This window comes from Sciurus vulgaris (genome assembly GCF_902686455.1).
Source record: "Sciurus vulgaris genome assembly, chromosome: 6".
NCBI lineage: Eukaryota > Metazoa > Chordata > Mammalia > Rodentia > Sciuridae > Sciurus > Sciurus vulgaris.
In genome coordinates this window covers 169,011,176-169,025,321 of record NC_136466.1, presented here as the reverse complement: position 1 = coordinate 169,025,321, position 14,146 = coordinate 169,011,176, and the positions used below count along the sequence as shown (strand labels likewise).

General features: G+C 47.5%; 1 protein-coding gene across 6 annotated transcripts in view; it reads left to right on the top strand.

The window, feature by feature from the left end:
- Window positions 1-14,146, top strand: part of ADAMTS16 (ADAM metallopeptidase with thrombospondin type 1 motif 16) — a 137,110-nt gene that overhangs the window by 38,951 nt on the left and 84,013 nt on the right. For 4 of the 6 annotated variants that reach the window (XM_079144919.1, XM_079144920.1, XM_079144918.1 and 1 more), the window contains 3 exons: window positions 1,864-2,023; window positions 3,471-3,576; window positions 10,147-10,284. In XM_079144919.1, coding sequence (XP_079001045.1) covers window positions 1,864-2,023; window positions 3,471-3,576; window positions 10,147-10,284 — 404 coding nt within the window. Of the gene's footprint in view, window positions 1-1,863; window positions 2,024-3,470; window positions 3,577-10,146; window positions 10,285-10,588; window positions 14,104-14,146 lie in introns of those variants that run through there. The other 2 variants (XM_079144921.1, XM_079144923.1) reach the window with 2 other exon arrangements.

The window sequence follows — 14,146 nt, the reverse complement described above, 5'->3', positions numbered from 1 at the left end:
CAACGAGTTTCTTTTCAGTTCTTTTAAATTGTGTGGGGGACTAAGGGAGTATGGAACACTTTTAATTGACCTATAATAAAGTGGAATGAAGAGCTGCCTTAGATTTATGGGAGGGAATGCTGGGAATACAGGGTTTGGCCACTGTGTCTGGGGCCCTCTGGGAGTCAGGTGGAGTTGAGCTCCTGCTTTCTGCTGGAGGAGTAAGATGCTTTGCAGCCTGTAAGTTACACAGTGCTCTGGGGCACACACGGCTCTACCCGGTCACCTCCCTGCTCCTGAGGTGAATGCCCTAACTTTACCTCCCCACCTTTCCTTTTAGGGTTTTAGTTTCATAAAGACTCTGAATATCAACCACCTTCTTCTTAGTGCACATGACCCTGAGCTCTGCAGGATCCCTGTGGCAGCATGTGGAAGCACCTCGGATGCGCGGGTCCAGAATCCTAGGGAACGCTCAGAGGGACTCAGTTCAGAGTGAGCCCTTCATGGCGTACGTAAACAGTGGAAGCCATCTTAGTCATGACCACTTCTATCTTCCCCAAGTTGATTACCAACTCAGCAAAGGAGAGTGGGTGCTGGACGCAAGTGAGGACCAAGTGTTCATGTCCACCCTCGGTGACACCTCAGTCTCCTGTTAGCTACAGCTGTTTTGCTTGCAGAACAAAGAATTTTTAGATGGACTCTGAGCTCATTCACAGGCTGTAAGATCACTGTTTCCCACAGGGTGGGGGCGTGCATGGTCAGGGCTGCATCTGGCCTGACTGGTCAGGGAGGATCCCCTCATTGTCCTTCCTGTGCGTGTGTGCCCAGGGAAGGGCGCTGACCAGCAGGGCTTCTCAGGTGACAGGTTAATTATTCCTTGAATTAGAACCTTTTCACCTTGGAATTTGTCCAAGCCGCAAAGAGTAAGCAAGGTTATCTTTTGATCGTGCACCTGTGTTAACTTTAATTAATGCCATGTTCCTGGAAATCAGCCGCTGAGGAATGCAGGCCTGCCACAGCGTGGATGCACACTACTTGGCTTGGGTGGATTGGACCCTCTGGAAAAACAAAACAAACATTTCAGGAGAAAACATATTTAGTGACTGAGAGACAAAGGTTTCAACCACCCTCCAGCAGTGAAAGCTTTGAACAAGATGGTGTACTGAAATTGAGGTACCTGGCTGATCTTCCCTGGGCACCCATAGGACATGGCGGCACTGCTATCACCAAGGCTGAGACAGCTCAGGCGGCCTGCCTTGATGGATACTCCCGCACACCCCGATTTTCTCAGCTCTTCACTCTTGACATTTTACTGTTGTTCTGCTAGAAGTTGGTGTATATGATGTGGTGGAACATCTCCAACCTGGTTTCTTTCTGGTTGAAGACCACGTCCCACCAATAAGAGCTTTACACACCGATCTATCTGCCTCTGTAGTAGGACAGTTACTTAATGTAACACTAAGGGGCTTTGCTGGAGATACCATTTGGCAACAGGTTATGAAATGAGCCACATATCACTGGCCATATGTGTTTTGTCTATGTGGACAAAGAGTGCAGAAATGATTCCGTTGCCTTATGTAACTGCCAAGAGTTTCTCAAAGGTCTTAAATGCAAAAAAAAAAGATGCACTGAAGTTCTTTCTTGAGTCCGTGAACATGCATTCAGACTCAGGCAGATATATCCCAATTGTTTATAAACAGAGAAGTACCTGGGTGCCTTCACTGAATTTATCAGGGTTTAGACAATGCATAAGATGAACACAATAGTTTACTGCCTTCGGGTCCGTTTTGGTATCTGAAGTTCATGTCAACCATAGTTGGCTGTGATGATAAGGCCTTGAAGCATCTCCTGCATGCTCATGGGGCCTGGGCCTCTCTTGCACAGCCAGGGCTGGTGATAAGTCACCACGCAGACCATACCTTGAGTAGCTTCTGTCAGTGGCAGTCTGGACTGATGGGGAAGGACGGAACTCGCCACGACCACGCCATCCTACTGACGGGCCTGGACATATGCTCCTGGAAGAACGAGCCCTGTGATACTTTGGGTAAGACCTTCCAGTAGAGGCTGTGGGCCACGTGTGCTTTGAGCCTCTTCCCTGGGTAGTGTGTGTCGAGGATTCCTGTCCCTCTTCATATCCACAAGCAGCAGATGCTGCTGAGCATATCTGTGGGGAGAAGACTCCCTTCCCTGCATCAGCCGAGGCTCAGTCCTGAGGCAGGCTCTTATCCATCCAGGGGGACACGAACAAGGGAGGCCGCTCAGAGTTTGAGTCTCTGTCTCTTCTGGCGTAGGACAAAATTTCTTCTGTTTCTTCTACCACACGTGAGAATGTGCTAGTAGATCCAAGTTATCCATCAGAAGATCTCATTATGCAGCAGAAACGCAGGTTTATGAATATTTATGAAGACAGCATGACATATTATATGCCCCACTTTCCCTTTTCTCTATATATAGCTCAATCTTAGCGATTTGGTGAGCTTTAGCCGTGGCTAAGGCTGGGTGTGTCCCGGAAGCAGCACTTTGTAAAGCAGTGTGCGCTTAACTCCGGCACTCTGGAGACTTTCCTCTTGCTCTCTTTCTTCCCCAAGGTCACACAGGAACATTTTGTTGTAAAAGCTTTCGAGCAGGATCCTGTCTAGCATAGGTTCATTATTGTGCAGAGTTCACAGAGTAGTCTAACTGCTTGTCCTTCAAAGGGGACCTGCCTACCAGGCTGGCCCTTTGTGGCCCTTGGAACACTCAGATGGTAGGGTGGTCTCAGCACCCAGCAGGAAGAGTGGCCACTGCACGCTCCCTGTGGCTCATGCCTACCCTGCTCTCCTTCCGGGATCTGCAACTTAGTACGTGTCAGGCACGGTGCCTCCGTGACCAGCCCCAGTAATCCCTGGACACAGCCCTGATGGGCCTCCCAGCTGCTGGACAGCACCTCCCGCGTGTGGTCACCACTCGCTGCAGGGGAAATAAGCTGTGTCCCCAGTGAGAGAAGGCCTTAGAAGTGTACCCCGATCCTCCAGGTCGGCCCACGTGGCTTTCCCTCGTCTGCTTTTGATCTGCCTCCCTCTGCTGCCTTCGACACAGCTGTGATGTGACAGAGGCCCTTAGAAGTGAGAGTCGTGGAACAGGCTGGGCTTGGGACCTCCCAGCACAGCGGTCTCTACGGACTCTTCCTGGGTGCTTTGGAGAGCACAGGTGTTCTAGAGAAAGGCAGCAAACCCTCTTCCATGTCGCCCAGTCAGTCTGTGGTGGGAACATGGCCTAGAACCATGAGCTGTCTGCCATGGGACACAGAGTCCTTGGGTGCCTGGGTAGACCCACTTCCCCCACATTATTACACGTTGTGCATTCCCTCATGATGGTCCAAGGGTGGCTCATTTCACGGTTCCCCAAATGAAGGCGAGGACCAGATTTCATTACAGGACAGAAAATAAATATCTGCTTACTTTTTATATTGCAACATTAGTAAATATTCTTTCAATCTCTTTGCCTGATAGGATTTGCACCCATAAGTGGAATGTGTAGTAAATATCGCAGCTGTACAATTAATGAAGACACAGGACTTGGACTGGCCTTCACCATTGCCCATGAGTCTGGACACAAGTAAGCCATCTCCGAGGAGGGTGCAGCTTGGGGTCCTTTCCTAAATGGATGATCATGGTAGGGTTACGAGGGCATTAAATCAAGTCTCTAAAGGGAATTCATATGTAGACAGTGAGATGTCAATTATAAAATGCTGTCCTTAGATGCCTGACTTCAGTGTTGGGCTTGTTTTGAAATGAGTCAGTAATACATTGCCTAGCTGGACAGGATCCTGGGCCAGCAGCTCTCAACAAGGACAGTGTGATGCTGGCATCTTCTTTGGACGTGAAAACTTTACGCTTACCCTGTAAAATGAAAAAATAAAAGTCTAGCAGTACTTGTGGAAATGTTTAGTCTCAGGTAAGGTTTTTTGGTCTGATATTTCTGTAAGCTGATTCACTTCATGGAGCTGGCATTCAAAGGGTTTGAAGGGTCCCCCTTGCAGCGCAGGCAGCCATGGACTTCCTACAGGTGTCCCGATGAACACGCAGGCCAGCAGTGGTGATGGAGGTAGTGTTTTGTGTATTAAAATTGTACTTGGAATTTAGCCTAGAAAATGTTCTAGACATTCCAATTTTTCTATTAAATATATATATTTTTACTTTCAACCTGTTTTACCAGTAAAAGGAAAGGTGTTTGGATTTGTTTTTGCAAACCTGACTTCTCCATCCTGTGTTGAAAAATGGACTAGGTCACAGACTCATGCCACCCAGACCCATCCAGGCACCTGTGTGTGTGTGCATGTGTGTGCACATTTATGCACATACATGCTTGGCCATTGTCCAGTGGAATTCCACCCGGCCCTGTGGCTTTGACTCTGTGTGAACTGATGACCTGAAAATGGAGCCCCATATCCCATTACTGACCCCTTCACCATTAGAGGTAATGATTGACGATTCCATTGCCTAGAAAATTACACCTACACTCTATAAGGCTTTTGGTTAAATCATAATTGTATTTTTAATAGTCTGCTCAAGTTAAAACTTCAAAAACATTCATTATTGTAACGACATGAGAATCTTGCTGTCCTCTGAACCGTACCTGAATTTAATTAAACTATCAAGGCAAGAAATATTTAAGTCACCAGGGACTGAGCTCGTCAGCTTTCGATAAGCAGCTGAGATATGGGTGCCGGCTGCCCTGGCTGCTGAGGAGGTGAAGCTGACCCAAGTGCAGCAGGATGTGTCCTGCGGGTTCTCCACCCTGAGGTCAGCAAGGATTAGAGTTGGCCACTTATTAATATTTCCTTCCCTCACTCAGCATGGGCTCGATGGCTGAAGGATGTCCTTAAAATGAGATAAACATCCACTGGCTTGAAAGTGGGATTCTAGGTGGTGTGAAGGAAGGGCTGTCCCTGTGGATGGCGAAGCCTGAGAGAATAGCCCCCAGACGCTGCCGTCTCGAGGACACTGCAGAAGAGAGAACAGGAGCTCTGAAGAGCCAGGGTCATCAACGAAACAGCTCCTGTTCGTGCTGAGGAAATAGGAAAGGTGTGCGTTTGGCATGGCTCAGTGCCAAAATGAAGGGCCACAGTCACCATCCCAGTAGCAACCATAATGGCAAGACCTGTTTTGGAGGGGCACCTATCGTGAAATTTGTGGAGCACTTTCACAGAAGCTCAAACTGCAGGAACCATGTAGGACAATCCCTTACACTGCTTTCCCCCACTGAGGGGTCCAGGTTGAGCATCCAGCAAGTGCATGGGGGTGGAACAGGGGGTGAATGAGCCAGATGTGAGCCAGGGGCAAATGGAGGGTGAACATTTCAAGCCAGCTGTTAGGCGTGACAGCTCTCAATGAGAAAGGCCCCAGCAAATGTCACCAGTGACAGAACTTCACACGTCTCACCTTAATTGAATCGAAGACAAGCACATTTATTCCGCTCACTTATTTATTATTCTGTTTCTTGAAGAAGGAATTACAGATTCGAGGAGGGATCAGACGCCACAACATAAACAGTGTGCCTTTATCACACCTTTGGCAATGAGCTCCAAGGAGAGTCAAATTCAAATTCCACATGTCGAGGATTAAAAAGTAATTCTGCATCTGTTAGGACGTTTTTATGGGAGACACGTGAGCGTCCTGATTCAGAAGAGACAACCTCTTCTTGGGTTCTGCTCTCGCTCGGAGCACCTTATCTGGGTGAGGAGTGCTTCCTATTCCCAGGCACCACGCTCTCAACTTTAACCCAAGGAAGGGTTATAGTTCATGGTCATCCAGTTTCTTCTAAGCTCTTCAGTTTTCATCCCCAACCCACTTGCCCTTCACGCTGGGGAATTGACCCAACAATAGAAATTGTCAGGAACAGGTGGTCTAGAGAGACCAGAGCCAGAGTCCAGATGTGAACTCGGCTCCAGTGCAGCGCGCAGGATTGCTGGAGTGATCGTGTCTCGAGGAGTTTCCTCGTTCTATGAAATCTCTTTAAGCAGGACATGCGGTTTGCTGGAAGTGGTGTTGAAGAATCGGCACGGCTGCACGGAGGGCAGAACTGCACGTGTTGAAAGTGCATCATCTGCATGAGTCCCGTGGACTAGTCCCTTTGATAAGGGAAGTCGTGCCATTGGATTGGCAGGGCACAGATTCCAGACTCTATCATTTCAGGACTAAGGCCTTCCAGAAAAGTGAGGCAGCCTAAAAATCCCACTCCAAACCCCAAATCTTGCAATCAAGTAGAAGGATTTCAGGCATGTCACTCAGAGTAACAGGCACAAGTTTATTGAAGGGATAGGAAAAGGGAAAGGGGACACTCTCAAGGGAGAGAGGGTCCTCTCAGAAAGGGGAGGGACAGTATGCCTCTTCTGTCCTCCAGTTTTATTGGGAGTCCTAGGGAAATTTCCAAAGAGTCCTGTTTAGACTGACAGAAGGATGACGTCAGACTTTCAAGTCCCCACTGCCATGACATCTCTAGGTCACTTTCCTGATTGGTTCTCACTGGAAACTGTTCTTACAGATTTTATGGTTGGGAGAGTCGTCTTTAGCTCCCTGAGTTCCAGGGACATAAAGGGGCTGTGAAAGAGCCCCCGCTCAGGGTCACTTGTGTCCCTCTTGCTGGTATTTCAGGGCCTGTGTTTCTCCTGCAGATAGCAGGTAGTTTGCTGAGGAACGTAGCATCCTGCCAACTAAACCGGCAGGGCTGCAGGTAAGTTGCTTTTTAGGAGTGAAACCATGTGGGGCTCAGCGCCACGGGCCTTGTCTGTAGAATCATTCCCTTAACTTCATATTCCCACCACTCACTTCCATCTGCCCCCTGTCACTATCACGCCTCTCAGCGTCACCCATCAGCTCTTACTAGGCTTCCCATCTGCAGACCAAGAGGCTGGAGCTCCTCCCACGTGTCCTGTCTGAACAGGACATTTCCATTCTACAGAGTTGGCTTCGATAGTTATGCTGTGCTTCCATTTCAGGAAGACACCACCATAGCGTGCTCACTGTGCTGAGAGGGATGCGTGGTCCTTCAGGCCTGTCCTTCCCTCCATCTACTCACCCACTCACTGAGCACAATCTGCACCCTGCCAAAGGGCATCATGTAGGAGTCTGAAAAAGCAACCCATGGCCGATGTGTCAAGTAAGGGGTGGAGTAAAGAGAGCTGGCATTGCAAGAGGCCACACAGGGACAGTCAGAGAGGACTTCTTGGAAGAAGTGGCATGGGTAGGCAACCCCACTGTTGGGTGATGCTATGGTGCAGCTCAGTCGCACTCTCTAGTAATGTCAGATGCCACTGAGGTGTTTGGTGGTGATGGGCATCCCACCTGTTTGTGGCCATAATCTGCCATCAGCCTGAGCCCCTTCCCCTGGGACAGAGAGGTGCTCAGTGACTCCAAGGACCTATAGAATACTGGAACTAGCTGGTCTCTGCTCCATAGTCTGGTCTGGTGATGTTCAGACTGCTCCCTGCGGAACCCAGGCAGACCAGAGCTTCGACTCTTACCAATTTCATTATTGCTGTTCCTCTTGGGAGTTCTTGCTTCTCTGTCCATAAAGTGTCGGAAGTCCGTTGGCTGCCTGACACAGACATAAACATATATATGCCATGTGTGCACGAGTGACTTCCACAGGTTCAGGCACGTGACCAAGACCATATTTGAATCAGGACAAGGGACAGCAGTTCTGAATTTTCCTTTGTGAAGTACACATTTTTCGGGCATCGGTACAGTTACGAAGAAGACTTTATGATTTGGTATATGAGGACTCTGAAGCCCAGGGGGCTAATAATTTGCCTGGTATCAGACAGCTTGTGCACAACAGAGACAAGACCCTGGCAAGGTCCCCAGCCCCCAGCCCATGGTCTCCCAGGCAGCCCTCTCCTCTCAGCCTCCTACTCCCTTGAGGATGAGCTGTGCTGCTCACGGTGCCCACACCAGGACTCCCCGAGGGCACCATGGCCACGTCGAGGGTGGAGTGACCACCAGATGACACCAAGCGCTGCTCCTCTGAAGGACGTCCCACTGGCCGGCTGTGCTCTCTGAACAGCTGAAGTAGTTGAGACCCTGCCACGCGTGACCGTTCATCCTGGGTCTATCACTAGAAATCCAGACATAACTGCCGACAATAATTAAGTCATTCAAGAAAGCTTTGTGAAAACATTGTACCCAACATTGAATACAACGCTCAAATCCAATCTAATTTGCAGGTGGGTCAGTTCCAGGGCATTAGAGTTAGTGCTACAGCTGGAAAGACTATTTCTTTTTGGTCCCCAAACATGGGCAGCCTGCTGTGAGCCCTGGAGCCACTGGCAGTGGGGCCTGGGGCACGAATGAGAGGGATCTCAGTTCTTCAAAACTGATAAACTGGTAAAGGATGAAGGAAAGAAATCTGATTTATTATTTTAATGTATGGAGTGAAGACCATTTAAATGAAGTGTTCTCACATACGGGAGCAAATTAAATTTTCTGATATGTACACCTTGAGTACCAATTATTTTTCTTGGTTGCCAAATGCCAACCTTATCTTCCGGATGTGTCCTGTTCAGTCTTCCATGACTTCACTAAGGTGAGTATTAAATATGAGTGCTGTGGTATTGTCATGCTGACACACCAGCATTTACCAGGTCTGTGCATGGAATCCTGAGGGGCAACACAGCTTATGAAATGGTGATGCTGGGTGGGCATCGGACTCCCTGGGGTGAGTAGGAATCCAGCCACATGCCCCATCCTGACCCCCCAACCTGCTGCTTCAGAAGCCTCCAGGGTGAACGTGGGCAACCACGTCTTGCAGTGTTTCTCAGATCTCTAATGCACTGCAGAGTTTGGACTTGATGTTAGAATCGTGGGAAATGCCTTTAATGAAAAGGCTTGAACTAAGGTGTCCCCAGACCTGGACATTGGCACTTCCAGTTCCTTAGAAACGTAGGCAGTCATGGAGCAGTGGAGTGGATGTGTCTAGGCAGCTGCTGGACCACGCTGCATCTTCTTCACAAGGTGGAGGGCCAGCCAGGGCAGGGTGGGGTGGCATTTCCTCTCCATGCTGACTCCCCAGCCGCCCCCTGGCTGGGATTTCAGCCCAGCTCCTTTCCACAGCCATGACACATTTCCTCTGCCATGGGGCCTCCTTGGCCCTGATTAATTGCCTTTAATAGAGCTTCAGAGAATGGGTGGAGGCTGACATGGACACATCCACTTCACCCTTAGAACTGGTCGGGGGTTTGCAGGAATTCGGCCACACTCGCCTGCCAGATCTCCTCGGACACACTTCAGTCTTGCGAGGGTTCCACTGCTGGTGTCCAAACTCAGGTCTTCACTCCGCACTGCAGCTTGGGCTGCGCCCACGCACGATGCCAGGCTGGAACCCAAACCTGGTCTGGTTCTCACTCAAGAGTAATAGGAGCAGCTTCAAACAGTCCATGATGAACCCAGCCATATTCGCCCTTCTGAGTTCTTGGGGAGATGACCCTCCCAAGGGAGGAGACACTTGGGCCAAGGGGTCATGCACTGCCCAGCTGCCACAGCCCTGCAGAGTGGCCTTAGAGAAGGAGACTCACGGGGTGGCTGTGGAGATGGGGTGTGAGCCCTGTTATCAAGAGCAGCCGGTGGCCAGTCATTCTCTAGTTGCATTAACCATCAGACACACCTGGGGCAGCTTGTTTGGTAATCTCAAATACCTGGGTCTCTCTTCTCCAGGTCAGTAATTCCTGGCTGGGAGCCTGTTGTTTGCATTTCTAATGTCCTTGGAAATTTTGAAAGTCCCAGTGAACAGAGTGCAGAGAGAAGGAAGCAAGATAGATCAGATAGTTTGCTTTATCATAAATGAACTGTCCTTCACACCTGCTTGAAATGCTCCTTTTTATAATTAAAGTCTTTGCCCTCAGCAGGCACCTGGGCACATGCTCTGATTTGATGCTGATTCATGCTTTCAATCAATCCAATGAATGGCCCCTTCTTCATACGGCTGAGCATGCCCAGGCCATATTGGTTTCTGCCTTGGCCTGCCTTGCTTAAAGCTCGTGGCAGGATTCACGGTCTAGACTTGGAGTTATTGGAGCACATTTGATACTTAAAAATGTACTAGGTTCTGAAATAGCCATTTCTCTCTCTCTCTCTCTCTCTCTCTCTCTCTCTCTCTCTCTCCCCCCCCCCCTCACCCCCCACCCCTTAGCTTTGGCATGGTCCATGATGGAGAAGGGAACGTGTGCAAAAAGTCGGAGGGCAACATCATGTCCCCCACGCTGGCGGGACGCAATGGAGTCTTCTCCTGGTCACCCTGCAGCCGCCAGTACCTGCACAAGTTTTTAAGGTATGAGCTCTTGCACCAGCCATGTCATCTGTGCCTTTGGCAGTCTCTGCCTGCTCAGCCTCCTGTGCAGGCAGCCCAGGTGTGCTTGCCAGACTGGGGCCCCTTGCAAGGTGTCTTGAGAGTCAGCTGCCTGTGCAGTTGACTAAACACTTCATCAGAGCCAATCCACTTAAGGTAGTCCACACAACACTCACTACACCAAGGTATTTGTCAGTAGCCTTTAAAGTTTCAGAAAATATTCGTACTTTTTAAACTAGGCATCTTTAATAGGAAAAGATCAATTGTTGTACACAGGTTCCCTACAGTGAATGAGAATCTGCTCTCTTTTACTAACATCTAACATTGGAAAGAGGGAAAAAATACAAAAGGAGGGAACCCAACTGGCCTGAAGCTGTCAGCTCAATCTGGCTCCATTGGAGTGCAGCCTGAGGGCAGAAACTTATTTGGAATAAATTTATCAGCCCACTCAGTGAAGTCCTATGTCATTTCCTGTTAACAGACACAAAATCATCACAATTGCTCATGTCTGCAGCTGGGACGTCTGTGGCAAAGGGAAATTTTAGCTGGTTATTTCACATTTCATGACAACATGGACGCTTTTCAGTTTACTTTTAAAAATATTGAATCACACTGTAGAGATCAGCAAATACGGCTTCCCTCCAACATAAATCAGTGTGCTCGACACGTGAGAAAGGCAACCATCTCAGGGTCCTGGAAGCCTGAGCAATGCAGGGATCGCCTGCTCACCCACATTGCCACCTTGGATCAGAAAGTGTGCCTTGACCCACATACCCCCAAGCACACTGTCGCAGGTGATGGGAGTTGCACACTCAGTGCTCAGCTTGCAGGTGACGGGAGCAGCATGCTCAGTGCTCAGCTTGCAGGTGATGGGAGCTGCAGACTTAGTGCTCATCTTGCTCTGCTGTATGAAGTTCACCTTCAGGAAGGCAAGCCAGTCACAGCTGGTCCTAGTTTCTGCAGAGCCCAGGCATCTCTGAGGCTGGAGAGCATGCACAGCCATGCCCATGCATGGTGAGAAGGCAGGGTAGACCTGATGCACTGAGCAGTCTGCCTCCCTGGGGTTCCTCCACCTTAGCAAATAATGTGTCCTGCCAGAAGCTTGCTCTTCTTACTTGGAAAATGATGTGATAGCACCGAACCATCTCAAGTTCTTCAGAAAATAGCAATACATTAATGTGCTCCTGATCTTTGCCACATGTGGTGTGGATGCTTCTCATTTTAGTCATTTCGTTGGGTGTGCACTGGCAATTTAAGGTGGGGATTAATGAGGACAAATACCTTTCTAACATGTCTAATGGCCACTTGAACAACCTCTTTGGTAAAGTGCATGTTCAATCTCTTGAGCATTTAAATAACTGAGGCCTTCTTTTCCTTTTCTCTTGATGGAAGCTCTTTACACGTCCCATGAACATTTTGATCCATTCCAGAACACATAGAACATAAGCATCTCTCACTCTGTGACTTTCCACTTGCTCTTTCAGTGTTGTCTTTTGATAGGCAGTGGTTTTCATTTTCTTACTGGAGTCTGAATTATCCATATTTTTGCTTTGGGGTTGGTGCTTTCTGTACACTGCTGGGGGAACATCTTTGCTCTTTCCAAAGTCTTAGATATATTTTTTCAAGTAAACCCCAAGACATATTGCTTTGCATGTCACATGGAGGCCACTGGACATTTGGTGTAGTGCATGCAACAAAGTCAAAATTAATTTTGTCCAAACGGATGTTGTGGGAGATGGTTTGTAACTGGTTGAGTGACTTTCCCTTGGTCCCCATTCTGCATTCCCACAAGCAGTGGATGAGAGTTCCAGTGGCTTCACAGGCTCATCAGCACCTGATGCCGTCAGTGTTCTGGATTCCAGCCATCTGAGTAGGTGTGCAGGGGTGCCTCATGAGTTTAATTAGTAATTCCCTAATCACCCATATTGAGCATCTTTTATATGCATGTCATCTGCATATATTCTTTAACAAAGTATCTGTTCAGAGCTTTTCTCCTTCTTAGACTGAGTTCTTGTTTTGTTTTGTTTTCTTTTTTTTGTCAGGGTGAGGGGTATGAGGGATTGAACTCAGGGGCACTTGACCACTGAGCCACATCCCCCGCCTTGTTTTGTATTTTATTTAGAGACAGGGTCTCACTGACTTGCTTAGCACCTCTTTTTTGCTGAAGCTGGCTTTGAACTCGCAATCCTCCTGCCTCAGCCCCCCAAGTTCCTGGTATTATAGGAGTGCACTGCTGTGCCTGGCTTGTCTTGCTTTCTTATTGTTGAATTTTAAGTGTTATTTGCATATGTTATAACCATCCATTATCAGGTATGTCTTTTGCAAGTATTTTCTCCTAGTCTGTGCTTGTCTTCTTTCCTTGACAGGGTCTTCCACAGAAGTTTTGATTTTAATGAAGTCTAGCTTATCAATCATTTCTTCCACTTAATGTGCCTCCAGTTTAAATCTTAACAGGTCTTCGCCACTCCCAAGGCCATCTAGATTTTTTCCTATTTTATTTCCAGTGGTCTTATAATTTTACACTTTATATTAAGTCTATGATCCAATTTTTGTGAAGGGTGTAAGGTCTAGGTTTTTGTAGTTATATAGGTTTTTTTTCATTTTATATTGAGGCTAATTTTAGTTAATTTTGCTATGTGGCATGAGGTATGAACCAAGCTTCTTTTTTCATAAGCTACTCCAATTTTTTCAGTATCTTCTAATGAAAAGGACGGACTTCCTTTTTTTTCAATTAGATTTGAAAAACAACTGACCATGTAGTGCTGCTCTATTTCTGGACTCTCCATTCTGTTGTGTTGATCTGTTTGTCTATCCTTTTTCCAAAGTAAGAATGATGTATTTACTGTAGCTTCTTCATAAATCTTGAAATCAAGTAATGTGGGCCCTCTCGTGTGTGTAGATTTTTTCCCTGCATGTAGATGTCCAGTTGTCCTGACATCATTTATGGAAAGCTTGTCCCTTCTTCCTTCTCTTGCCTTCCTCCTAGGACACAGATCAGGCGAACATATGTGTGTGGGTCTGTTTTGGGCACTCACTGATCTGCTTGTGTGTTCTTTCCCCATCTCCGCATTTTCCTGGTGCTGTGGCTTCACAGTAAGTCTTGATGTTGGATAGTGTCAGCTCTTCAACTTTGCTCTCCTTCAATGCCTTGTGAAGTATTCTGTGTACTTAGCCTCTTCACCTGCTTTGGAATCAGTTTGTGTATCTGCCAAATAACTTGCTTGAATTTTGCTTATAGTTTTTTTTACTAGAGTCGGGTTGAAATTTATAGGAAGAATTTAGTTGCTACTTGCAATCATGGAAACTTTCAAATACCATCCCCAAATACACAAATTATTCCAAAACCATCCTGGAAGGGAATGTAATGCTCCATTTGTGGAGGAAGAGATCATTGGTGGGCCCTTAGCCATCTCCTGGTGAACTTCACTAGAATTAGCCCCTTCTGGACTGGGCAGTACAGGCAGAAACCAGCCTGAACATAGACCACTACTGGTGGAAATGCATTGCTCCCTGAAGGTCCTCTGGAAAGTCTTAGGTATTGTACAGATTGACCCGCCTGCCTAAAAGTTAAGGGAGGGAGGAAGGAAGGAAGAAAATTCCAGCCTGATATAGTCTAATTGCATTTTGACTTTTACAATGCCTCGTTCCATCTTTTGATGGTTTCTGGCAAGAAGTGTACATAAAAGTTTTCTGTTATAGGAACTTCTCACATTGAACATCTGGTTCTAATTATTCAGTTTCACCTTTCCCCCTGATAAGTTTGAGAAATCTAACAAAGAACAAATTGCCTTCTTGGAAAAGGTAAGATTTATTATGAACAATCTCAGAGATGTGTGCTGCTGTA